Source organism: Lepisosteus platostomus, chromosome 4 (genome assembly GCF_059453375.1).
Source record: "Lepisosteus platostomus isolate fLepPlt1 chromosome 4, fLepPlt1.hap1, whole genome shotgun sequence".
In the NCBI taxonomy this organism is placed as follows: Eukaryota; Metazoa; Chordata; class Actinopteri; order Semionotiformes; family Lepisosteidae; genus Lepisosteus; species Lepisosteus platostomus.
In genome coordinates, this window is record NC_142614.1 from 59,747,402 (window position 1) to 59,773,963 (window position 26,562).

The 26,562-nt window shown below is 38.3% G+C and overlaps 1 protein-coding gene across 8 annotated transcripts in view; it reads right to left on the minus strand.

Moving 5' to 3' along the window:
* The window catches only part of trpm3 (transient receptor potential cation channel, subfamily M, member 3), a 224,582-nt gene that overhangs the window by 30,445 nt on the left and 167,575 nt on the right, over positions 1–26,562 (minus strand). For all 8 annotated transcript variants that reach the window (XM_088630092.1, XM_088630090.1, XM_088630091.1 and 5 more), the window contains exons 7-9: positions 24,868–25,042; positions 24,095–24,218; positions 521–593 (exon numbers count right to left, since the gene is read on the minus strand). In XM_088630092.1, the coding sequence (XP_088486218.1) occupies positions 521–593; positions 24,095–24,218; positions 24,868–25,042 (372 nt within the window). The remainder of the gene's footprint in view (positions 1–520; positions 594–24,094; positions 24,219–24,867; positions 25,043–26,562) is intronic.

Sequence of the window (26,562 nt, forward strand, 5' to 3'; positions counted from 1 at the left end):
TCTAACCATATGTTACACGAAGCTGTGATGTGCCAAACCAAGGATCTTCATTATGAACAGTCCAAGCTGCAATACCGACAGTACCTGAGCAGTTTGCTCTGCGTCTGGGGACATACGTTAACAGCTTGTACTCTCCCTGCACTCTTACACGTTCATTAGTCTGGAGCCACTCTCTGGAATTTAGTGGTTACTTTAGAATATGGTGTGTGTGTATATTATAAAAATGAAATAGCTCTGGCATTACTTAGGACAAAATATCTCTAAAATATTACAGGCCGTTAAACTAAAGCGCAGTAACAATATTCACAAAAAATATATTTATACAGTATGAAATCATACTGTAGCAGTGGAAATGATTTTAAAACTCTTCACAAATATTGTAAAGAGAAGAAAAGAAACACAACATTTCGGTTGTGGAGCCTTCTTCGAGTGTGGTAACACACCCGAAGAAGGCTCAGCAGCCGAAATGTTGTGTGATTTACATTTCACAGAAGATATATGGGAGGAAGTAAGATGTTACCTTTCAGAAGAGCTGTTAGGATGGCCAGGTCAATGTCCTGATGTCCCTCTGACCCCATTCTGAACACAGTTATCTGTGGTTGCAAAGGCATATATTACTTAGGATTTATTTAGGCGAATTCTCTTATGTTGTGAGCTGGCAATACCTTGGCATTCTAAAATAGAAGAGCATTTTTCTTCTTCTTCTTCGTCTTCTTCTTCTTTTTCACAGCCTTAGTCCCAGACTGTCCTAGGGTCAGCTGCTTTGGTTGCTCTTCTCCATTTGTCTCTGTCGAGCACATCTTCCTCACTCACTTCACATACCTCCATATCTTTTCTCACACAATCTATCCATCTCTTTCTAGGCCTGCCTCTTCCTCTGTTACCTTCCACCTCAAATTCCATTACCCTCTTTGTTACTTCCTCAACGTCCCTCCTCATGATATGTCCATACCACCGTAACCTCGCCTCTCGCATCTTCTCAACCACATCCACCACCCTACATCGTCTACGGATTTCTTCATTTCTGATCTTATCCTTCATTGAAATCTGCAGAATCCATCTCAACATCCTCATTTCAGTTCTTCTCATCAAGTTCTCTTCCCTCTTTCCAACTGCCAAGCATTCAGCTCCATATAGTAGTACAGGTCTAATCACAGTCTTGTACATTTTGTACATTTGTTCTATTTTGCATAGAAGAGCATTTTTGGTGATATTTATTCATTGTGTTTACATGAGTGAAATAAAATCAGCTGATACTGTACATACATGTAGAAACAACCAAATAGCTGTTTTATACTCTCAGTTCTTTTCCAGACTTTATTCATGTCGTGAGAATAAAGTGCACGTTTTTAGAACTAAGAACACACAATACTATAACAATGGGTCATTTTGCGTCAGTTTAAGGAACAATATACTGACTTCCACTGCAAAGGCCTAAGTCTGAAATCTTTGACACAATACTTTGAAAAGACAAAGGTTTCCACAATTTATTCGTACCTTTTCTATTTATGTTCAAACACTTGCAAAGTTCAATCAAGCTAAGTCTGTGTAATTTAGAAACTAATGAATTGTCACTATCTGGCAGCACTTCTAGTGACATTTCAATTCACTTCAAAGCTAATTATACTTTAGCTGATTTAAACCATTCTTGCCTTAAAACACCGTCTGCTTTTTTTCTGGTGGAGTTTCCTAATTATTCTGGAGAAACAAACGTAATTGCCATGTTTCAAAATAAACTGATAAATCTTCTGATGAGATGGAAATATCCGTGGAATAACTATCTTGTAAATTTGAATACATTAATCCTTTTTTCAAGATCAGTAAGAATTGGTGAACAGTGAATATCTGTTTGAGGTCTTCTGCTGGTACTACTCACAACCAGAAACTATACACAATATGTTTACTTATTCTTGAATTTTGTAATTGTGATTGTTTTAGTAAAAAAAGAACAAAATTGGTACCAGAGCTAAAGCCCATTCTGGTTTCTCTAGTGTTAAGTGAGCTAGAGAGCGTGTTACCCCATCCAGAATAAGACATTAGACCAGCATACAGCTGGGTAGACTGGAGAAACTGGGATCAAGTACCTGGCACAAGGGGACAACCCGTCACGATCGTTACCCCTCCTCTTAAGGGCGCTCCAGCCCTTCCTTGTTAGTTTCATCTCCCCCACCTGTTCCCTGTTCCAGCCCCTTTTCAGTTCCCCCTTAAAAGCCAGACACTGACGGTAATCATAACGCTCGCATGATGCGGGAACCAATGCAGAGCCCAGGACCTGGATGCGCCTGGCTCCATTATGGTCTTAGTTTCTGTTCCAGTTTCCCCTGCCGGCTCCGACCTGGTTCTGGATTTTAATCGTCGTTCGCAGATGGATCGCCTGGCCTTGGACTTTTTGCGCCGTTTTGGATTTCCCGTTTGACTCATCCCTGGATCATTTGCCTCGGCCACACCTCCCCCGACCACCAGTGCTCCATGGACATGCCCCCCCTATTCTCATCCCCGTATCCTGCATGCTTTTTTCCCCGTGTTTTCTCACTTTACCCTGGATTGTGTCATCTGCATAGGGTCCGGAAATAACTTTCCCTGACACAACCGCAGTGTCTGCAGTGAACCCCCAGCCTGTCAAAGACTTACCCACTACACTGCCCTCGGTTATTTTGGTAATTTCATGATAATAATAATAATAAAAAACATTTAGACAGATTAAACCTATTTGTGTGTTCCATGCAAATTAAGTTAATTGCTTAATTAACTGTTCTCAAATCCTATACCATCATCCACATAGCAAGGGATGTTATTTGAGATAATTTACATTTGCTTTCTCAGTGGTATCACTGTTTATTTAGGCTGTTTTTTTCTTAATAGAGGCATATTTCTGTGCGGTTTTAAGCAGGAGCCAGCTCAGACACCCTCTGGTATTGGATAATTAGCTGTGAAAGGAGTTGCAGGGTCCTGTAGCTGATTGCCAGAATAACTCGCTTTCAACCCTTTGCTGATTGATTGCAACACCTCCCACGGCTTTTCTTCTCCTGAAGGTGACCCAATTTGCAGTCTTTTGCAGCACATTTATTGTCAGTTTTGGGCCAGACTGGTTTGACTTTTCATATTTTAAGACACGGCCTATACAGTATGTACTGTAGGTTAGTAACGCAGAGGTTACGACATTATGATTTTTTTTAGGTCAAAGCAAGAAATAAACGCCTTTCAAACTTCCATTCCTTCCCAGCATCATTTAATTTTTGTCGGCACCACTACCTTAAATAAATCATGCCATCTGCAATATGAAACGTACGCCGAAAAGCTTAGTATTAACAAGGGGCATTGATACCGGATTATCACATACAGTAGCTGGGTTAGAGCCCCTTTCTCCCAGCCTTCATCACAATAAATACAGTATGATTCATAATGCCATTATCTTCCTGTCTATAGCTACAGGCTGTAGACCCTGCTGAGGCATCTGGCGGTCCCTAAATTTAATGTAAAGCACATAAATTCCACTGCACGTCCAACGCCATTCTCAGGTGAAGGTAGCCTAGCCTGTTTCTCAACATCTCTCGGTGAATGGTTTGTTTCCTTCGTGTCAAGTCGAAGCACATTTTATATGCAACCTATTCCAATTGAAAATGTGATTAAAATTTCCTTACAAAGTTAGGTATTATTTTTTTATTCGGAAAACACTTCTACCCAAAGTGCCTTACATTTACATCCACTTATTCAACTTAATCAATGGCCATTTTACTGGAGCAATTCAGGTTACATGAATTGACATCAGATTTCAACTCACAAGCATTTAGTGGCAAGTCTAGAACCTTAGACACTTCTCCAAACTGCTGCCCAACCATCATTACTCATCAGGGAGGCTGGGATTATGTTTTCTTTCTGTTACCTATGAAAGAGCTGAAAACTAATTTACTAATTTACTTTGGTGCTTCTATATTACTCATATAGACCCTTTCTCGGTGTAACTGCGGAGGCAGAAATACTGTACAAGCAGACAAAGCAAAAAATTCTCAGGAGCTTCCAAAAATGTTTACAAATACATTTGAACATGTTTAAAATAAATTACTTATAATAATAATATAGCACAATAAATTCACAATATCAGCATCATCCTATATGAACTTCTGTTGCTTTTAATTTCATTGATGAGTTCTGTTTAGATTTAAGTTCATAACTCAACTTTCTTTAGGTTGTATTGTGTTTCTTCTAAACTTAAACTTAGATGCCTTATCTGCCAGTAATCTGTTTTTCTGCAAATTGAAAATGCTATGCCTAAATGAATGAAACTGAACTTTGTTCACATCACATTTGAATTTTTCTTTTTTCTTTTATTGGTCTCTGTTTTGGCTCAATCTTCGAGACGTTTTTCAGCAAATGGGGTCTTCCCTTTGAAAATGCAATTTATATGCAAATCACAGTAAATGTCATGACATACAAAGACTAGGGTGCATTACAAGACTTCCCGCTGTCGCAGAAATATTGCTGATTACCGAAGCTGAATCAGCTCTGAGGTAAACAAGGGTGGCTGTTATAAAGGTGTTTTAAGGTTCAATCAAGAACTAACCAACTACCAGATGGTGCAGAGAAGCTTTCAAGCAAACGAAAACAAGACAGTCAAAATAAAACACTGAAAGACAAAATGACATTAAATAATAAATAAAATACACATATATTTTGTGAGCCAAAATAAATGATTAAATCAACAGTTTCTTAGCAAAACTATGTACCAGGGAAATTCACCATTCTCCCAGTGTTCCCTGTCTCTGGGCTGCAATCCCTCCCGTGGCCAGCAGGTGACATTAAAGTCTGTGAATTCTCCTCTGAATGCGACACCAGCAAAGACTGTAAGCCAGGGGAACCCTCCCAGCAAGTCCTTCAAGCTGACCTCAGACCCCCAGACCCGAAATCGGATTTAACTACAATAACTGACAATACTAACATACCAGAACCAGCGTTGCCAAGAATTGCTATAACTAACGAGATTCTGTACCCTACTGCTCTATCCGACAAGGATGAATTCTGCCGGTTTTCACATTTATGTCTATGTGCTCCATAAACTGACAGTGGTGTCAGATCTACCAAAATAAATAAAATAAAATCAAACCAGAATATGAATTGACTGTGCTAGAAAACTAGATTACGTGCATTTATATATCGCTTCTCATCTCAAAGGATCTCAGAGCGTTTTACTTAAAAGTGGCAAACCGCACTTCCTCCACAGAAATACTGCACCACCTGGGAGATGGTCAGCATCCCCAATTTAGAGCAGTAGGAAGGAAAGGGAAAATAGTGGAACTTGAGGAAGGCAACTGCACTATTTAATCATTCTAGTTGCCCACCATTTCTTCGAAGAATATTTTTTTTCATTCACTTCATATTCCAAGAAATCAGCACACACCGTGAAACCTACTTCAAAAATAGCTTTAAGGAAGTATTTTCCAAAAATTGGGCATGAAAATATGAAACCGTGCTTCACAATTACAAATCATTACTCGTCATTAGAAATCATTAGAAAAACGCGTCAGAACTGAAAATAGAACATGTTGCGTGTTAGTATTGAATCAGCAGCAGGCAAACAGTTTCTCTTTGATTATAGTTACACTAATGTAACTTTGAGGTAATAATTAGCTTTTGAAAGCTATTTATATTCGCAAGTGAACCTAATATAAAAATATCCTGTTACTTTCATCCGTGAGAATCCTGCTTGTGATGACGGGTATTTACTCTAATTAAATACTGTTAGTGTTACGGTCACCATCCTCTCCTACAGAGGGCGCTCCAACCTTCTCATGTTGTTAGTTCTTTTTAGTTATTAGCCGCATTATGTCTCGGTGTGCCTTGTTTTAGCTTCCCTATAGAAGTTTATTCCTTCCTGCCCTAGGCTTGGAAGGGAGTCCTGTATTTCCTGGATTCTTGTCTCGGCATTGTGTTCCTGTTTGTCTGCGTCACCTGATGGATCTCCCGGCAATGGACTTATGGACCGCTTCCATACTCCCCATTGAACTTCCTTGGGTATGTTTGCCTTCGGATTTTCCCCGCACTTCTGCACGAACTTCCCTACTTCACTGTGAGCACCAATAAAGCCTGTGTCTCTTCCCTGAACCCTGTCTATGGTCCTCTTTCTGGATTTGCCGCCTCGCACAGGGTCTAAACATCACCCTCCACTGGAGACCAACCCGGCTTCTGTGATACATACTGTATCAGTAATTCCAACTTACAAATAAAAAGTATATATATGGTGCATATAAGACATGATTGCAAGAAATAAAATGTGTGTCCATTTCACCACAGATATCTTTAGCACAATGTTTTGTGTTCTCGTGCAGTTTTCTGCTGGACAAACGTTATGACTTCCAAAGCAGTTGTGTTCTAATATTGGAGCTGTACACAAGACCCAAAAACCCCAAATGCACATTAGGAACATTACATGAAGTCTGCACATTAAATTAAATAACTGCTGTTAACTGTAACCATTATTTTCAATATTGTAAAAATTGAAGAAATGTTTATGCAATAAGAGCAAAAAAAGAAACAAGCAGGAATTTCATTAAATCCACAAAACAAGTTATCAGTAGATATGTGAAATCCCTGTGTACACTTTGTTTATTTAATGTAATATGACAGTGTCTACCTATACAGTGCCTTGCGAAAGTATTCGGCCCCCTTGAACTTTTCAACCTTTTGCCACATTTCAGGCTTCAAACATAAAGATATAATTTTTTTATTTTATGTGAAGAATCACCAACAAGTGGGACACAATTGTGAAGTGGAACGAAATCTATTGGATTTTTTAAACTTTTTTAACTAATAAAAAAATGAAAAGTGGGGCGTGCAAAATTATTCGGCCCCTTTACTTTCAGTGCAGCAAACTCACTCCAGAAGTTCAGCGAGGATCTCTGAATGATCCAATGTTGTCCTAAATGACTGATGGTGATAAATAGAATCCACCTGTGTGTAATCAAGTCTCTGTATAAATGCACCTGCTCTGTGATAGTCTCAAGGTTCTGTTGAAAGCGCAGAGAGCATCATGAAGACCAAGGAACACACCAGGCAGGTCCGTAATACTGTTGTGGAGAAGTTTAAAGCCGGATTTGGATACAAAAAGATTTCCCAAGCTTCAAACATCCCAAGGAGCACTGTGCAAGCGATCATCTTGAAATGGAAGGAGTATCAGACCACTGCAAATCTACCAAGACCTGGCCGTCCCTCTAAACTTTCAGCTCAGACAAGGAGAAGACTGATCAGAGATGCAGCCAAGAGGCCCATGATCACTCTGGATGAACTGCAGAGAACTACAGCTGAGGTGGGAGAGTCTGTCCATAGGACAACAATCAGTCTTACACTGCACAAATCTGGCCTTTATGGAAGAGTGGCAAGAAGAAAGCCATTTCTCAAAGATATCCATAAAAAGTCTCGTCTAAAGTTTGCCACAAGCCACCTGGGAGACACCCCAAACATGTGGAAGAAGGTGCTCTGGTCAGATGAAACCAAAATCGAACTTTTTGGCCACAATGCAAAACGATATGTTTGGCGTAAAAGCAACACAGCTCATCACCCTCAACACACCATCCCCACTGTCAAACATGGTGGTGGCAGCATCATGGTTTGGGCCTGCTTTTCTTCAGCAGGGACAGGGAAGATGGTTAAAATTGAGGGGAAGATGGATGCAGCCAAATACAGGACCATTCTGGATGAAAACCTGTTGGAGTCTGCAAAAGACCTGAAACTGGGACGGAGATTTATCTTCCAACAAGACAATGATCCCAAACATACAGCAAAATCTACAAAGGAATGGTTCACAAATAAACGTATCCAGGTGTTTGAATGGCCAAGTCAAAGTCCAGACCTGAATCCAATCGAGAATCTGTGGAAAGAGCTGAAAACTGCTGTTCACAAACGCTCTCCATCCAACCTCACTGAGCTCGAGCTGTTTTGCAAGGAAGAATGGGCAAGAATTTCAGTCTCTCGATGTGCAAAACTGATAGAGACATACCCCAAGCGACTTGCAGCTGTAATCGCAGCAAAAGGTGGCTCTACAAAGTATTAACGCAAGGGGGCCGAATAATTTTGCACGCCCCACTTTTCATTTTTTTATTAGTTAAAAAAGTTTCAAAAATCCAATAGATTTCGTTCCACTTCACAATTGTGTCCCACTTGTTGGTGATTCTTCACATAAAATAAAAAAATTATATCTTTATGTTTGAAGCCTGAAATGTGGCAAAAGGTTGAAAAGTTCAAGGGGGCCGAATACTTTCGCAAGGCACTGTACATTATGAAGTAGTACTGGTACAATACTGTAAATGGACTGCAAGAAAATATTTCCCTGGGGGTATTCAGAACCAGCACCATAGCAAAGTGTGACACAGTCAGGGGTTGGTGCTTTCAAGGGATCCTAAAATAGGTGGGCCCAGGAAAACAGACACATGCAGCCATCAGCCACAAACCAGTGCTCTTTTATTTACAGTGCAGGTGGAAAATAACACAAACCACAAAAAACAGAGAGCTTTTTGCTCCTCTTTGAACTACCTGCTGACATCTTCATGCCCACTATATCAGTACTGCCGGGGAGATAATCTCCTTATCAGCTTCTGCAATAAGGTCTCTCTTCCATGACTCCACTCAAAAGACCCTCTCTGAGTTTCCGGAATATTCCTCCACAAATCTACACAGGTTCTAGTCACTTAGTCACTTCCTTTTCATACTAGTGAAGTTTCAGATAGACAGTCCCCATTTCCAAACAAGAAATCGCACCAACTAAAGGAAGCCTTAGGTTTTCAATCATCACCTGACCAGGTGTCATAACACAGTTCTGAAAGAAGGCACTGTATTGGGAGATCATTGATTACAGTTCTCTGTCAAATGCTTCCTGTTGTTGCTGCTTTAATATGTGCTCTTGAATCCATGAGAAGAGGTGTTTCGATGTCCCAAGAAGGGATGTTCATTTTCCGCTTACAATTGAATAAAATTGCGTATCACCTCACCTGTCCCTGCACGAAAGTAGTGACAGTACAAGGAACATAAAGTCTTTAATTCACGTTTGACACGTTCCAATCTAAAGGGATGAAGTTAACTAAAAAAATAAACTTGGCAACACCTATCTCTGTATATTCAAAGCTTTGTACTATAAAACACTTTGTCTTTCTATGTACAAAATACTCCCTAGGTAAGCCAATATTTATCAGTCAAAATGGGGTGGTCAGTTAAAATACTAGCTTTATTGTATGTCAGCAATTCATCCCTAGAAAACATCTGAATCTAAAGTAGCCTAATGAAATTGTTTGTTTTTACAATAAATATTAAACGTATTAATATTTTCTTCTCCATGGCAACTTTATTCAGTTGTGATAGGTTAGAACATGAAATGTCCCACTTTTGCAAGGAATTTTGGGAAATACCCTTCTCCGGAGTCTGGTCTAATGCTTACTCATGAGAAGGGCACAAAAACGGCTCATTGGGTATGATCATGAGCGCCCCTGTGAACCACAAATCAGAAATGGGCCATTCTGAGCCCTTGCAAACCCAAGCGGCAACGCGCAATATGAAGTCCGTGAGATTGCAAGTGTGGATTTTGGGACACAGCCTTAGACTCTGCTGGCCAGGAAGACATGTTTCTGTTAGGTGTTTGTAGCTGGCAGATAAAGAGAGCAGAGTCAGACCTGACAAAGCGGAGGGCAGCTGACATAAAATAGATCAGAGTGAGACTCATGTTATGGGACTGGGAAGTGTCCCAGCTGCCTGGTGGTATTTATAGAAAGGGACAGAAAATGTTCAGTTAGAGCCTGCAGGAGAGCTAGGCTTTTGTTTTTTGTTGAGAAAAGGCCTTAACATTTCTCTTGAAGTGTTTTTAATGTGCAAAGGTCCTTAAGGACCAAGGTCACAAACATAACAATATAAGAAATGCAAAGAGACCAGTAGGCCCACCAGGCCCATGTGGTAATTACTGTAGAAACTAGTTGATCCACAGTTCTCATTCATTCATTTCTTGAAAGACACCAGAGTTTCAGCTTTAACAGTTTGACAGGATAATGTATTCTTTACTCCCATAAGCCTTTGCATAAAGAAGCGTTTCCTGTTCTAGGTTCCATGTATTTACCACTGGTGTCCTTAGGTTCCTGTTTCATTGTTGATTCTAAAGTGGTTTAATTTTAAATACTTTGTCAAAGCCTTTGAGGATTTTGAATACTTAAATCAGGTCCCCTCACAGTCTTCAGTCTTGAACAGAGAAGAGGTTCAGTTCATTTAACCTATCTGTGTGGGACATTAATTCCCTCAAACTCTGGGATGTACTGTATCTAGCTGCTCTTCTCTGGACTGATTCCATTCCATGTCTTTACTGGAATAACCAGAATTGTACACAGTATCCTAAATATGGGCTATACAATTTTAACATAATATTTACATTCTACATATATAAATCTGTGTCCTAGAATTTTGTTTTCATTTTTAATTGATTCCCCACATTTACATCAGGATGATGATGTAAATGGCATGTCAACATAGACACCTAGATCTGTTTTATAAGTAGTCTCTTCTAGCTGAGAATTTTCCAATGTGCAGGTATAGTTTGTTTTGCTAATTACATGCAAACCCTGCTCTTGTTTAGATTTCACATTAATATGTAAAGTGTTTTCTTAGTTTTAAATTTGATCCAAATCCCTGTGGAGGCAGTAAATACTGTATACATAAGAGCTACAGCACCTGTGATAATTTCGATCTTGTAAGAATATCCAGACAAAGACCTCGTGTGAGTTTTGAGTAAGTTCATTACATGGATGGTGTCAACTTAGAAGACTGTGAGCATCACACTTGTAAACTTGCAAAACTTGCAAAAACATGCTTGCAAATCAGACAACCATCAGGTGAAGGGGAGGAATGGAATTTTGGCAAGCCAGAAAGCAAAGACTGAGCAGTCAAGTCGTTTCCCAAAACTGTGAAAACAGATGGTTGCAGAACTTTGTCTGAGTTCTGTGCAAAAAAATGCTTCTGTTTCTAAATTTCTTTTTTAATTATGAACTGTGGGGCCCAGCAGCACGTGGGAATTTTGGAGTTGTGATTGAGTTGTAGTCATGTCCTACTGTCAATATCAGATCTGTGGTTTTAGGAGCTCGTCTCAATGCAAAGAATCAGAATAAGTGAATGAGTGAAGAATAACAATAAGAGAGTGAGAGTGATTTGGTCAAAATCTAACTAAAAAAGAGAATGACAATACATCCGCAAACACAGGCAGTCAGAACCTTTAATGAGGGAAGAGCCAGAGAGCTGCTCCATGAGCCAACACAGAGTGAAGGATATGATGCACAAAGCACAGAAGAGTAAGAAACATGATACTTATACATATTTATGGGCAGAGGTGGGTGAGATTAGGACTTTAAAATTCCAATAATAATAATACTGATAATGACATTTCAGTTTAAATTGGTATGAACCACTGAGCATCTGGCGTAAAACGAGACTTGCCTGAAGTTGTTGTGCTGCGTTCCCTAATTGTAGTCTAACACAGAGGCCACAAGACATGAAGTTTGGTTTAGGCTGCTCATTTGTGTAGCTATACGAACTCCAAGTAAAAAAGATGAAAACGACATTGTGGCAAATTTGGAAGGCAACATCTGCCTCATCTGTCTCCCCCAGCTGAGTAGACAAGTACACAGAGCTCTGGACCACATAAGAAAAGTGGATCACTTTCAAAATGAACTCAGAGCAAATAAAGGAGAAATACTTAATACAAAGCAGTTTCTTTATCCAGAGGAAAAAGGCCTACACAACATTTACATTGACGACACTGTTTCCCTAATTCCAGGTGTAGGAAAATATACAAATGAATCTAAATCACTCTGCATCACATACAGCCAATTGGAATGACAAAGTTACAAAACTTGAGACAAAAGACTTAAGACCACGAGACCATATAAAATTGCTGGCTTGGGATGTACTTGAACTCCAAGAGATTTGAATAAAGTCAGTAAGTGGCAGCATTGTTCATACCTGAAAAAATAAAGCATGAGCTGGTCTGAAAAGAATATTTACAATTTTTAATGAGAAAGATGTGTACTGGCAGCTCAAACTAGATAATGAACTTTCTTAAAATATTGTACTTTTATTACCGCTTAAGGTGAAAATTCCACCGACTTCTAATCATTACGGAATAACTTAAACGCTGAATATTATTAAGATATTCCTGAAGCTTTTATGATTGCAGGAGACATTGCAATAGCTGAACTGACAAAAGGGGATTATAACATATTTAAACAGGAGATAGACAGAGCCCTGCACCTGAATGTGAACTTGAACAGCAACATGATCCAGTACATAGTACTCTTAAGTGAGGTGAAGTACATAGGGGTGATTATAAGGATACCCAGGGTCGAGCCTGATGACGCCAAGACAGACGTAATTACACAGATCACACACTACATCCCTGCTGAGATGAGAAAGAAATTACAAAGACTGGTAGAGCATAAAAGCACAAATATGGGTGCAGATCAGAGGAAGCCATTTTTTCTAGTAGCTAATTGGTCAGAAGATCAGCTATTCGTTTGAAGAAAGTCATGATATTGGTTTTGCCAACATGACTGAGCAATGTGTTACATATTTGCACAGCCTATTAGGTAAAAAAAGTGCCTCCTGCTCTCAGTTTTAAATGATTACCTCCTCATGTTGTCCACTTGTGCACTCTGGTTTTTGTTTCACTGCTGAGTCTGAGGAAGTCCATAGAATTGACTTTGAATACTTAAATCAGGACACCTTCTAATGGTTTTCTTTCAAGACTTTTGGACATCTCTTTGCTTCACTGATTCCAGAGCAGCAATATTTTTCCTATTGTGATAACCATAAATGTACATAATACTCCATATGGGGTCTTATTAGTGCATTACTCATTTTTAGATCCATAATTTCCCTTGATATCAGTATTACACTCTGGGCTGTATATCTGAACCTTCTGTATATGTTTTATTAATTTCCCACGTTGATGATGGATAGGAAGCCATTATTACACATACCTAGAGAGAGGCCACCTGCAACAGTACCAGGAAAGTAACACAACTTCAAACTGAGAAGTATGACATGAAGATAGGAAAAGACATGATGAGACCGATATATTTTTTTTAACCTCTGTGATGTGTAGTATGCATTGTTATTGAACAGTATTTTGAGCATTTGCAAAAAATCTGTTACTGCATGAAGCACTGCAACTGCATTTTTGGAACTCATACTATAGCGCACAGCTATGTGTAAAACATTTTTAACACAAACTGAACCATACACAAGTGCGTATCTTTGTTCTTGGTTTCCACAGAGGAATAAAAGTGTGCCTTTGATTGTTCTGCCCATGCAGTCATCATATGTATTCAGCTAGTAAATTCATAATTCATGCTAAAAATACCAAACTCTGAGTGCCTTTTCCTAAAAAAGCCATCTTCCCTGAACATGAGGGAATGTAAAGTACATGCTTCCTGCAGAAAGCCTCTGAGGACGGCGATGTATAACGGGGTTTTTGACCCAGTTCAGATTTACTCACTGCTTAGCCTAATTGTGTCAGCCTTCTTTGCCTTTTCTGATCCTAGATCTTTCTTTTCTTCCAACCACGGCAGGCAAATTTTCAGAATTGCCATCTGCTCGTCGGAATGAAAGGGTGAATCATATTTTATGCCTTTGATCCCACTGCTTACAAAGACGAGCATTACTTGTGTCATAGGCCCACTCCCTTTTCTTTCAAGGATATTGTACATCCACTACAAAATTTATAATAATAATAGTCCCACAATATGCCCTACAGCCCTTTCCAATTGAGGATTTTAAATAGCTTTGCAAGCAGAAATGCAGGGTTCGATAAGTGCACATACAGTACTGTACTGTCCTTCCAATAGCTTGAAGTTGTACTGTGCAACTGAGTAATATACATGTGGAAAAAGACCCTGGCTCAAGCAGGAAGTGTGATGCAGACCTATTTTGTTTAACCACTTGAGCACCATGAGCATGGGATCGTGTCAGGAGGAAGCTCACTTCCTGTACAGTGCCTTCCATCGTGTGTTCCTTTGTAGTCTATGAATGGCTTCAAAGCTGGTGCCTTTCTTTTTTGCATCTGGACTTGAGCTGGTATGTGAGGGTGTAGGCATTATCTAGAGAGATCTGCTAGATTGAAAGGTTTATGCTATGAGAATATTGTATCCTTCCCAACTTCCCTACTTGTTTTTTTATATTTAAAAACTATGGGAAATGATTGATTGCCTGATTGGCCATGTCTGCCCTATGAAAGACTGTAAACATCGCAGGTGTGAACTCAAGATATGGTGTAACAGTTCAGGTGGCTTCCACTCTGAAAAGCGGAAAGAAAAGACAATTTTTCAGTGGTAAAGCTTTCTTCAGGAGTAAGGAACAGAGGCGTTTCCTCCCAGACCTCTCTCTCCCTCAAACCCAAAGAAGGCTTCAAAGCCAAAATAGTTTCTTCTATCAGACCGGAATTAACTTTTACTTGTTGTTGTCATGTGGAAGTGCTCATTTTAAAATAAGCTATTAAAAAGCAAGAGGGGTGAATGTTTAGTGCTTAAATACTTTTTAAGCACTTAACAAAGATTGAAAAAATCAGGGATCTGCAAATGATTTATTAAGACAATAACAGAACAAAATTAAGGTACTATATTTAGAAACCATTCTGAACTTTAAATGACATGCATCTTTTCCAGTTGTGTTCGCACTGTATTAAGCTATTTGCTTGTGGCTGTTATTCATTTTCACTGTATATGTGAATTAGATGCAAAAGTAATTCTTCATGGGGGAAAAAAAACATTTTACACACATTTTATTTTGGAGATACATTTTGCCCCTGGTGGAGAACCTAATAAGCTTTTCTGGAGTTCCTTTTAGATTGGATTATAATAAGCTTGGCACACACAGCGAGGCAGTTTCCTGAACACACTACAGGAAAACAGAAAATTGTGAATTATAGATGCCATTTCCTCCTGCCTCATGCCTTTATTTACAGAAAAGAAACAAAGACACTCTGCAGAATAAGGATTGTGTCAGAAAGATTTAAAAAATGTGTCTGCATAGTGGTGTTAGTTAAGATGGCTATAGAGCTCCTAGAGATTGAATCAGTGTCTTTTCTGATGCAGTGTCAGCACTTGCAGAGAAAAAAGCACATATAGTATATTAGACACCATCAGGTTTTCTAAGAATTTTTACAAAAAGTGTTTTTGAATAAGGAGGGGGTCCTTTACAAGTTTTTTGCTTTCTTTTGTCCTCTTCATAACATTTACACTAAAATGAACAACCTCAGTTTACGTCTGGTGGGGAAAAAAACTCAGTGAATCAGTGCCCATTTTCTTGGCTTAATACTTCAATATAAACATATTTACATCTGAGCCATTTTCATTGTATACATACAATATGTTTTCCTGATATCCAGTTGTCTTACATTATACTAATATAGAGTGAATGTTACTGTTATATGAACTTTAAACTGGGGCTTTAGACTTGTCTGTTGATGGCAAATTAACTATGGTTAATCAAAACAATGAATTTACCTACAGTACTGTATGTCATGTCTGTTCAATAAAATGTCAGTGATACAAAAATATCTTCTTCTTAATAAGAACATTGTAAATCTGTTGCAGTTATATGTGAAATTCACTTCCTTGCTTGTGAAATTCTACATACAATTGATTATAGAAACCATTGTAGCAGACAGACGAGTTCATACAGCACTTTACAATCCAGATGGCAGTTTGGAAAGCATTCATGGAAAGCAGTATGTCAAGTGAATTTTATAGTTTTTGTGCAGTTCATCCTCTCTGATATTTAAAATGCAATTTGTAGTAATTCATCAATTACAAAAAAACAAAGTTTCTAATGAATTAATTGCAATTTAGGTACATATTTCAAAATGTATTAACATTTTGATGAACAAATTCACCCTGTCCACTTTTTGAACTAAGAATTTCACATAGCGTAATAGTCATCTCAACAGGCATGTCAATGACCATGTACTGTACCTAGAAGGCAGCACAATAGCAAGGCAGATGACTCAGTTGCCTCACAGTCTTGGGCTTGATTCTAAACTGGGGCACCTTCTGTGTGGAGTCTGCCCTCAGGAGCAGGTCAGCTGGTGTCTCTGAATTGTCCCTGTGACGGTGTGTGTCCTATGGTGGATTGTCCCACCTTATGCCTTGTGCTTTTTGCAAGGGCTGTGATCCTTTTAGGGACTTTCTGATAATGGATATACATTATATAGTGTACCTTATATATGGATAAGGTACACTATACAGTATATATCCATATAAATTGATAGTTTTAAAGACTTGTTGAGAGAATATTCTATATTAAAGTCAATAATCTCTCCTTATTTATGAGAAGAAGTCTTTGGCACGTTTTTGCCTTAAATCATTATTTTCATGTACAAAATAAATAGAATGACCACTTTGGTCCCTCCTAATTGGGGGTAAGTCTTTGGCCTGTGGGATCGGGTCTCGGTAATTGTAGATGCGACGTACTGTAGGGTATTAGGTGATAGGACATCAAAGAATTAAGGCATTAGAGATCAGGAAAATACATTTGTCTGAACAATAAAGCAGTCAAGTCAGTACAATTCAGGAATTTTCGTGGTTTATTTTCCAGTTTAAGGTTTTCTTTACCTGACTGATTCCCTCATACCAGATTCTACGTACCCAGCTCTCTTCATCATAATATAGTTATTAGTATAGAGACTCACACATTTACAGTAAATCTTCTTTTCTACTGTATGTATAATTCCTATGAATTGTTCAAGGGTCAATTTACATCCAAGAGGATGTCTTGTGACATTTACATAAGACATTCTCCTACCAGGGAAAGTATTACTAACAACAGACTCTTGAGGCCATCTGATATTTAAAGCAACTTATCAGTGCATCGCTGTATAGCTGGGCAAGGCTCCTCAGCCACAGCATGGTGTGCTTGACTGTACCTTACTTTCTGCAACCCAGTGTGAACTGTTTAGCCTATTAACTTCACACAGCTTTATAATTTGCCTAATTCTGACAGCACAAAACCTTGTGGGAAGTAATTACAAACAGAACTTTGATGGGTAAATACCCTGTGATGTAGGAAAATGAATAAAGATTACACTGTGGAATGTTGTGTCAGAAATACAGTATATTCATTTTGCAGGACAGTCAGTTGCAAAATTTCCCGAGAATTTTGTGGCTATGTCTGTTTTTGGGAAGCTGAGAAGCGATGCAGAACCATGAAACATGAGGAGACAGAAGTCAGTTTTTATCATTTCCCACCTTATCGAGCCTAATCCAGTCAAATGCGAATGTGGTGACTGCACAGCTCTGACCGAATGCAGTTTTTCTTCCGGCTTCCAGAGGTTGCAGACCTCTTGCAGTGTCTGGAAGGAATCCACTTTTTGCACCAGGTGTAGCTGGTGTATCAGATCCTGACATGATCTGTCATACTCTTGAGAAGAAGGACTTTAAAGAATTGTATGTATCTAGCGGGTGTAGGCTGTCATAACACTTTAATTTTTTATATTTTTATATAACAATATAACATCCAAGGGATGCCAGTTTTGTTTAAAATCTACTGTACCAGTGACACTTCTGTTCAATATAATTCTCAATAACTGACAAAGATCATGACAATCTGAATTTTGAGAGGAAGACAGAGGAGTTAATTTGCCATAAGTACAGTACATGTACATGTACGTTGGGATTTGTACTGTATTTGCGCTAATTATAGGGGGCGTGCACACTACCATAGACACTGCTTTCACACAATGTGCACAGTACATTTAATTTTGAATATTACACTTACATTGCACAGGTGTGCAAGAAATAAAAAAAACTAGACTTTATTGAACCGGTGCCTCCATATGGGTGCTGCCTGCAGGATGCCTGCATGTAAATGATATCCTGTATAAATGACCCATCGTACAAATACTACTGACCCCCTGATCTACACAGCCTTCTTGGCCACAGTTCCCTGAGCTGCCCAGGGCTAACAGACACCCAAGACACCTTTCACTGCAACACATCACCCGCCAGTACATACCCAGTAGCAAGCAGGTACAGTGCATGAACCCCATGTCAGGATCAACTAGAGCTCATCCTGCTAATCCAGCAATCTCAGTTATTGCATCTCTTGCAGAAAGTGCGCTCAAATTAACAAGGATGAAACTGGAAGGAAGCTTTTTCAGGGAACACATCAGAGCAGGGAGGATCACAAATCTCTTAAACCCAGTTACTGCCCTTTTCCCTCACCTGGTCACAATTGCACTGTCCTTTCTGATGTGTCCTTTAAAAGTGTTTTCGGGGCCTCTGTTCCCAATAGACATTTAAAGCCAAGATCATACTTAAATTAGGATCACACCTTCCACCAGCTCTCAGCAGTGGAATGATCTGTTTCTACAACCTTGTCCATTCGTTTATAGATTTCATCTTTCCCACTTCTCCTGGAATTCATCGCCCAGATTTCCATTTGTCTGGAGATTTTTTTTTTCTCACCTGCTTAGTGCCCATTCTCACATTCTGGTCTTTCTTTTGTTCTCCTTGGCTTCATTCAGCACCTTTTCTTTTTCTCCGACACATCAGAAAAAGCCTGACCAGCCAAAACATTGCATTTTTCTTTCTGCTTTACCGTGTGGAATTAACCTCTGCTTGTACTGTATAAATGATGACTTACGTAACTCTGCTCCTGCAGCCTGACTCACTGTGCCCTGCTTCTGCCTGTCTCAGCTCTTCAATCTTGTATAATGTAACCCTGTATGAGCTACAGTATCTCTGGTTTAAGGTTCTGGTTTATTGGTTCCCCCATTAATTTTTTTTTATCTGGCTGACAAGTCTGTGATGTAAAAAAGGAGAAAAAAATGAATATTATTTTATTCCTTCTCAAGATCTTAGCTCTTTTTCTTTAAAGTCAAGTGGTGCGCCATGTTACACAACGAATTTTGAATGCTGTTTTTTTCTGAATTTTTCACGTGTGTCATTTTTGGATAGGTTTAATCATTTTAACCTTACTGTCTACTTTAATGTACTGTACTTTACACTGCAAATTGTGAAATTGTAAGCAGCATAGCCATGACAGCTTCTTAAACTTATAACAACATTTACTTTTAATTATTTAAAAGACCAACTATTGCTTATGTGGTAAAAAGCAGACATGATGTTAGTGGTTAAACAGCTAATTAGAATTAGCACTGAAATGTTCAAATACAATTCCAATTAGGTTTTTAAGGCAAAATGCAATCATTTTTGTAAGTTCGGAACTTCATTGTAGCAGGCATAAGATGTAAACTTAAAATGTACGTGTATTAAAGATTCACCACATCTCATTGATTCCAATACTCATATTGCATTTGAATGCCTCTCAGTCTATGTAAAGGTACTGTAAATAAAGACACTTTTGGGAAAGTTTCTCTTTAGGAAAAAAGCAGTAGGTCACCAAAGCAGTCTGGTTTGATGAGAAATAATCAGACTGACGATTGCCGAACATTTTTCCCTTTAAAGAAAACATGCCTTAACATCTGCCTTATACAGAGGGTCACTGTGTTGTGTTTTAGTTGAGGATGTTAAATGATCAGACAAAAAAAAATTCTTTACAACCTATAGCCTCAGGTTTGTTTCTCCCCTGATGCTGGTTCACTGCTGATGGGGTTCAGATTTCTGTAAAGCCTGTAAAAACCACTGTTTATGCTCAGCATACTCAAGAGTGAGCTGTCCATTAAAATACAGTAGGAAATGGAGAAAAATGATGCAAAGGGCGTCCCCATTGTTAATTCATAACAGTTTTGTCCAAAGCTTTCACTAGAATGATATATTTTACACTTTAATTATTTAAACTACTACTCCCAAAATAGAAAATTGCTAAACTGTCTTATACATAAACAATCAAATGATTTGAATGCCCAGTATTTAGAAGTGAAGTAACACTGATCATATAAAATCACTGGTGCAAAGCACAGATAAAGACATTACTGTACCTTCATGCCTGAGAATATCATTGTACGCTCTGAAAAATGAGTTAAATTGTCAATATTATTGAGATCTTTGTATCATTTTTACGTTAAATACTAATTAAAGTACAGTATACCTGAAAAGGAGGATCCATAAATCCATGCTTTACAGTACTGTACCGATTATCATTACCCTCACACCCGAAGAAGGATCCACAGCCATAACATTGTTTCCTTTCTTCTCTTTTCAGCATGGAATAAACCTTTTACTTGTTCCTGTGCTGATTATTACTTATTATGTTCTGTACACTACATACTGAAAAACAAACAAAGAACTGCATTAGGTGTTTAAAATAGTTTAAATTGTGGTCACAATTGGTCTAAAACATTGTAATTATGCCTATATTCAAAGGCTGCTATTGTTTCGGTAGGCTATATGGGCTCCAGTCACTATTCACTGTGACCATTCAATTAAGCAGCCACAGCCACTGTCTCTGGTTTCACCAGATCTGCATTTCAAATTGGAGACCTGACAGTATTGAGTCGCCACGATAAACATATTTCTCAGGAGGTCCACTGATGCTATCTATTATCTTCAGTTTGTGAACGTGCTTGGAAATCATGTGATTTCTGATGAGAATCAGAAAAGCGCAAAGGGATCAGTAGAGGGAAATCTACGACAAGATTCATTAGAGGTTGTTATGCTAGGAATTGTACGGTTCATGCTACAGCACAACACCAAACCAAATGTTTTATTCAATATGGATCCCACCTGGCAATGCAACAGCCCTCCTTATGATCACATGTATTACTCAGTTTGGTTAATACTGCAGACTCCAAATTCAATCCCTAAGGACGTATAACATTCAGGATTTTAAAGTACAGATTCAGCCAATCAGAACATGAGGTATTTCTTCCAAATGTGTTACCTGTAACACAGCGTGTTGCGTTATGTAATTCACTGGCCAAAGCTGATCGATAGGTAGCACTTGTGGTGCATTAGATGTTAGTGAAACAATTACTTCATTTAATCTGTTTCTCCACTGTGTGTGTTTAAATCTGCTTAATATTATGTGGAATTCTACAACTAAAGGGAAATTTTGGTAGCTGAAAATAAAAACAACAGAAGTATAACGTGATATATACCTAAAGTACATATAGAAGATGGTAGTGGTAGCTAAATATAAAAAAATAAAGTAGACAACAGTATTCCACCATGTTCATAAATATTTTATGCATCAAACTCGGTAACTCATGGTGGTTATTTTGGAAAAGTTTTGACATGTTTCTTCGAACTATATACATTTTTAATACTTCATAAAAAGCTATAATGTTTTAACCTTTTCTAAGAATACATCATAAGAATACTGTACTTTGCTGTGATTTTTGTTGTAGAAAACGTTGTCACATACAGTAGCCAGATATATACAAAATAGTTCATTATTATACCCTGTTGTGAAAGCGATGTGCCCTTATCATTGAGAAAATCTATATTTTGTCTTAGTGCAAATCTCAGCAACGAATAAACAGGAAACAATTTAACTTTAAGTTTTGATTATGAAAAATATATTTTTCATATATACTTCACTGTAGTGGCTTTAAAACCATACGTTATTATACTTTACTTGCTGTATATACAGTATACTTACATAGTATAGTTAAAAGAAACTACAGTCTAAGAATGCAAGGCTGAGGAGTAGCTTGTCAGTGAAGCAGGTACAAGTGAGCTTTCAAAATTCATAGACCCAAGGAGGAGATAGAAAGTTTTTGAAGCTGCATTCAATTAGGGTTACTTAGCAACAGAGACATAAGTAACAGTAAGGATAAAATAGTTGCATTTTCTAGCATTTACTACCCTTTTCCCTGAGAGAGAGAGAGGACAGAGCAGGTCTGAGGTTCTGAAGAAAGCTTGCAATTCTGTGTATGTGTGCCTTGTATTGTTTGAACTGGAAAGTACTGTACATCCGACACAGTTTCTGGTGTGTTTATTCTGGACCCTCACCTGAAAAGGAAATGCCTTCTACAATTACTTAAGTTGGATCAGAAATTAAAATAGTGAAATAATAACAGTCACAACAGCAAAGCAAAAACATATATTTATTCAATCAAATCAAAAACAGGGCACAGAAAACAAATGTGCAACGAGCAACGAAAATAAAAGACAGAGCCATACCAAAATAAATATAAAAACAAATTAATAAATAAAAAAAGGAATTACTCATGCATACAGTACATTTGAAAATAATGCACTGAAACACACAGCATCAACCGCAAACACTGATTTGTATGTTAAAATATATTTTACAAAACATTCAGAATAGTGTACCATTGTTTTATTTACACTGAGACTTTTTAAAATTAATTGATTAAAAATAATATTATGACCCTTTCCATAAGAAGAGTTTTGTGACTCACACGTTATTTATGCTTTGCTCTAGATCGGTACTTGGCTGAAAAGGTCATGGTCCTAACATTATAACAGAAAGATCACAATGGCCACAAGCTGAACAGGTCTTGATTTCTGCTTTTCTGTGCTAAGCTTGTTTCATTTTAATCATTCTTTATTTACGGAAGCTATTTCAACTAAATACCGTATACAGTATAGCCAGTATGAGAACTATAACTACATTGTCTTTAATGTGTAGTTTTAGCACAGATAACTGCATCATAATTCATTAGTATGTACAGAAGGAGTCAAGAAATACAATAGTAGTTTAATCATACAATAAGAGCAAGCAGCAGTAAGCACTAATTGTCTACACTAATCCTGTGTATACTTCATAGTAACTCCAGTAAAGAAAAAAACAGTAGTAAGAGCCACTATAAATATTTCAGTAAAAACTGACCTATGCTGAATAAAATAAGCTGACATTTTAATACAGTTGACTGTTTCATAGATGCCACTGCAGTTAGAAACAGAGCATTTTGTTCTCGACACCTCAAAATTAAAATATATGTATTTTCTGTAAAAATACTATGGCAACCAATTTCAGTAATTTTGTCTGGATTGTTCCTCATTTAATTACTTGTCAGATGTGGAGTAAACTAGCTTTTGAGTTTGTTTTATCTAGAGAGCCCTGGAAGTGGAATGTCAGTGAAAACTGTATTTGTAGTGAATGCACCGACGTTTCTGAATATCACCTCAAGTTTTATGTATATTAACTTTTTTAGTATTTTTCAAATTCACACTGCATCTGGGATTGCAGGACAGCAAAGCAGAGATTAATTCCTTTTTAGTACCAAACAGATGTCAAACGGCAATTAAAAATGTTTTAAGTGCATTTTATGCTGTCTAACCAAAGATGAAAGCCTTAAAAAAATTATTCTTCCAAGGAATTTGCTGAGGCTGATTTTTACGGCCTTGCCAAACACAGCAGAGCCATATTCATAAAACTTTTACCATTGTGCTTAATTAAAACCTGATTATTTCTTATGGCCAAACGACGCACAAATGTGACACAGAACCTGCAGAGTACTAATTTGATAGCTGCTACAAGACATTTAATTTATTCACCTATTATAAAATTAGGAATTATTAATTATTGATAAAATTAGGAATTGCTATTTTGTGTCTGAAAAGGGGGCGCTAAAATGAATGCTACATAATTGAAATGAATCGAACAGAATGCTAGAACTCTCTTTTAAACCATGCCCCGTTTGTTCAGCAACAGTTCTGAAAAAGCCTGCAGGTCTTGTTCTGAATTGTTCCACCACTCCCACTTTTGTGTGTTGAATTGTTGGTTTGGATTTCAGGTAAAAGTGGAATATTTGAGGCTGCATGCTGTGATAACATTTTGATGAAGCACGGCACACAGTGTCCATTGATAGAGCTTGTACTTCAGCATTTGTATTGTCCCAGGCAAATGGAGAGGCAATCACCTGTAATGGGATTTGTTTTTACATTGTATTACTGATGAATGGGAAGGGCAAACCATATCATTACAGCACAATCTCTACATAATTATTGAAAAACACTGTGGTTTATTTCACAGGTATTCATTCCTGGTCTTAAAAGGCCACAATGATTGAATTCCACCCCAGACTACTCATGAATTGATTTGAATCAATTGTTCTTTTAATTGACCTTCATTGAGGGTTAGAAGTTACCTGTAAAGCCTGGCGGGCCACATTTGAAATGCTGAGGTATTCTCTGAAATGGATGGGACTTACCAGTTCTTTTTTCTTCATGCATTCCATTAGTATGATGAAGAGGTGCTGAGCCTGAGTACGGCTGTAGTTGAAGGTCTTCTGAATGGTGACGAGCAGCTGATCCCTCAAAGACTCATTGATGACCCTGGTGGAGTGTGGTGATGGAGAGGGGACAACATTTCAAAACTCGCTCTTTCATTTTGTCTTCTGCTAATTTTTCATGTTTTCTCTTTGAAAGCCCAGACAATTATATTTATTTAATTGCAAGTTATTTAACCTGAATTATTATATAAAATGAAAACTTTAAAGGATCCATCAAATTAATACACTGTGAATATATTCTATTCAGAATTCTGTGAATGGAAAGTCAAGCAAGTAAAGTGAGTCTTCTCAGTTCCAGGACACCTTGCAGTGCCCTGGTCCTGGGGACCCAATTAAGGACTCAGTTAAGTAATGATCTCAGCTTAAAGGAAAACAGCAGGTGTCTGGATCTCCAGAACTAGGGCCAGGGACACCTGCAGTACTGTGGTGAATGTTTGATTTGTCACTGGCCCAGTTTCTCTGCAACTTTCATATTGTGTCCTTGCAATAAGATATTTCAAAACCGAGGAAGACGAAGGGTTTCTAAGGAAACAGGAAATGAAAATGCAATAACTGCATTTGTTTTGCAGCTGTGACAGTTTATATTTACTCGTGCTGAGCACAAAGTGAACTGTGTACTGGGAAAGAACACGCGTGACAACATGAGAAACATTCTGACGCTTTCCTGTTGGTCGCCAGACTCTGAAACATACCCTCCTTCCTCTGAATATTTGTGCCCAAAGGCCAGAATGTCTGAGGCACGCCCACTGCCATCGCAGACGACAACTGGCACAGGAGGGGTGTCCCTCAGGTACTCAAGGACAATGGAGATGACATTAGGTCCGCCTTCTACAATGAGAGCTACCACAGGGACTCCTTGCCCAATTCCTGTGGGAAAAGAACAATGAAGGGGATAGAAGGGAATTAGACACCCAATCCCTAAGTACCAGTATGCATTAATTACGTGTATTGATCATGTGCATTGATTAAAGTCAATTGTTTGATGGAAAACATCTTACTTGTCCCCTAACCTTTCAGAACCTAGGTTAAAATCAATTGAGGCAAAAGTAAAGCGGGGATCATGACTGTTAGAAAACTTCAATAAATTAACAGCACAGTGAAGTCAGAGCATTTTCCATTACAAATCTCCTTGCATAACAAAAAAAAATCCATAAACACACAGGAGAAAATTGCAGGTTCAGGATAGGTATGGAGTCTCTCTCTAGTGAACCAGTACTACAGCTGGCAATAAACCAAAACTGATGACACTGCATGTATGGTGGGTTTGAGCTCTCAGCTGTGGAAATAGAAAATACTCGTATGAGTAAAGGGTTGGTTAGTTTACCCGTCTTCTGGAATTAAAGGTTTGCTAAGTATTAAAAAAACAACTCTTTTGCAAGTCAGTGTTTAATAGCTGCTGTGTATTTTGTTCTGCTCTCACATCACAGTGAATCCACACACAGTATTGATATAAAAACAGCTGGCAGTAAAGCCTTTAGCTACAGGGCCCCTAGTTTATGGAACAGTCTGCCGGCCTATGTACAGGATGCCAAGACAATCTCCGTATTCAAATCCAGACTGAAAACCTATTACTTCAGCCTAGCCTACTCACACATTACATCATAGCTTGTTGCAACTACAGTATGGCTGCTGGTGCTGCTGTACATGCCATTGTGCGTCTCTGTGTTGGCCCACCAGGTTGATACATCTGTTCTGACCAAACTATCCTATTCTCCTCCCCATATGTCCAGATGGAGCCTGGGCTGGGCACCATCTGAGTTGGATGCTGCATTACAGCCGTGGATCCAAGTGGGAGATCACAAATACAGCTATCGTTTAGGAGGATTTGCTGGTCTACAGAGCTCTGGCATGGAGTACTGGCACACAGAAGGACATGATGGAAAGCTTATTACTCCACATTTAGTACTTTTTTAGAATTGTATACTGTTAGCATGCCCAGAGGGGTTGGGCAGCCAGTTGAACTTGGACCCCTTGAGGTTTTTTTCCTCCTTACTGGGGGGGGTTTGGTTCCTCTCCTCCATTGCCTTCTCGCTTTTCTCTTTCTGGATTGTAACGTCATGTATTGTCACACAACTTTGTCAAGTGCCTTGGGGCAACCTTCTTGTGAAAGGCGCTATATGAAAATACATTGAATTGAATTGAATCTGGGAAAGTAAACTTAGATCCTTGACCCACAACACCTAACTATATAATTTCTAATAATTCCTTCATTTGGACTACTAATAACATCAACATTATGACATATTGAGGTCTATGAAGATTATGTATAGATATTAAGTTTTCACAGGGTGAAAAAGAAGTGTTTTACACTTATGGGTTTCAAGTCCCTTAGAAACCATTTCTTTAACAAAAAGATACATCCTTGTGAGATTCAAAGAAAAAAAGGG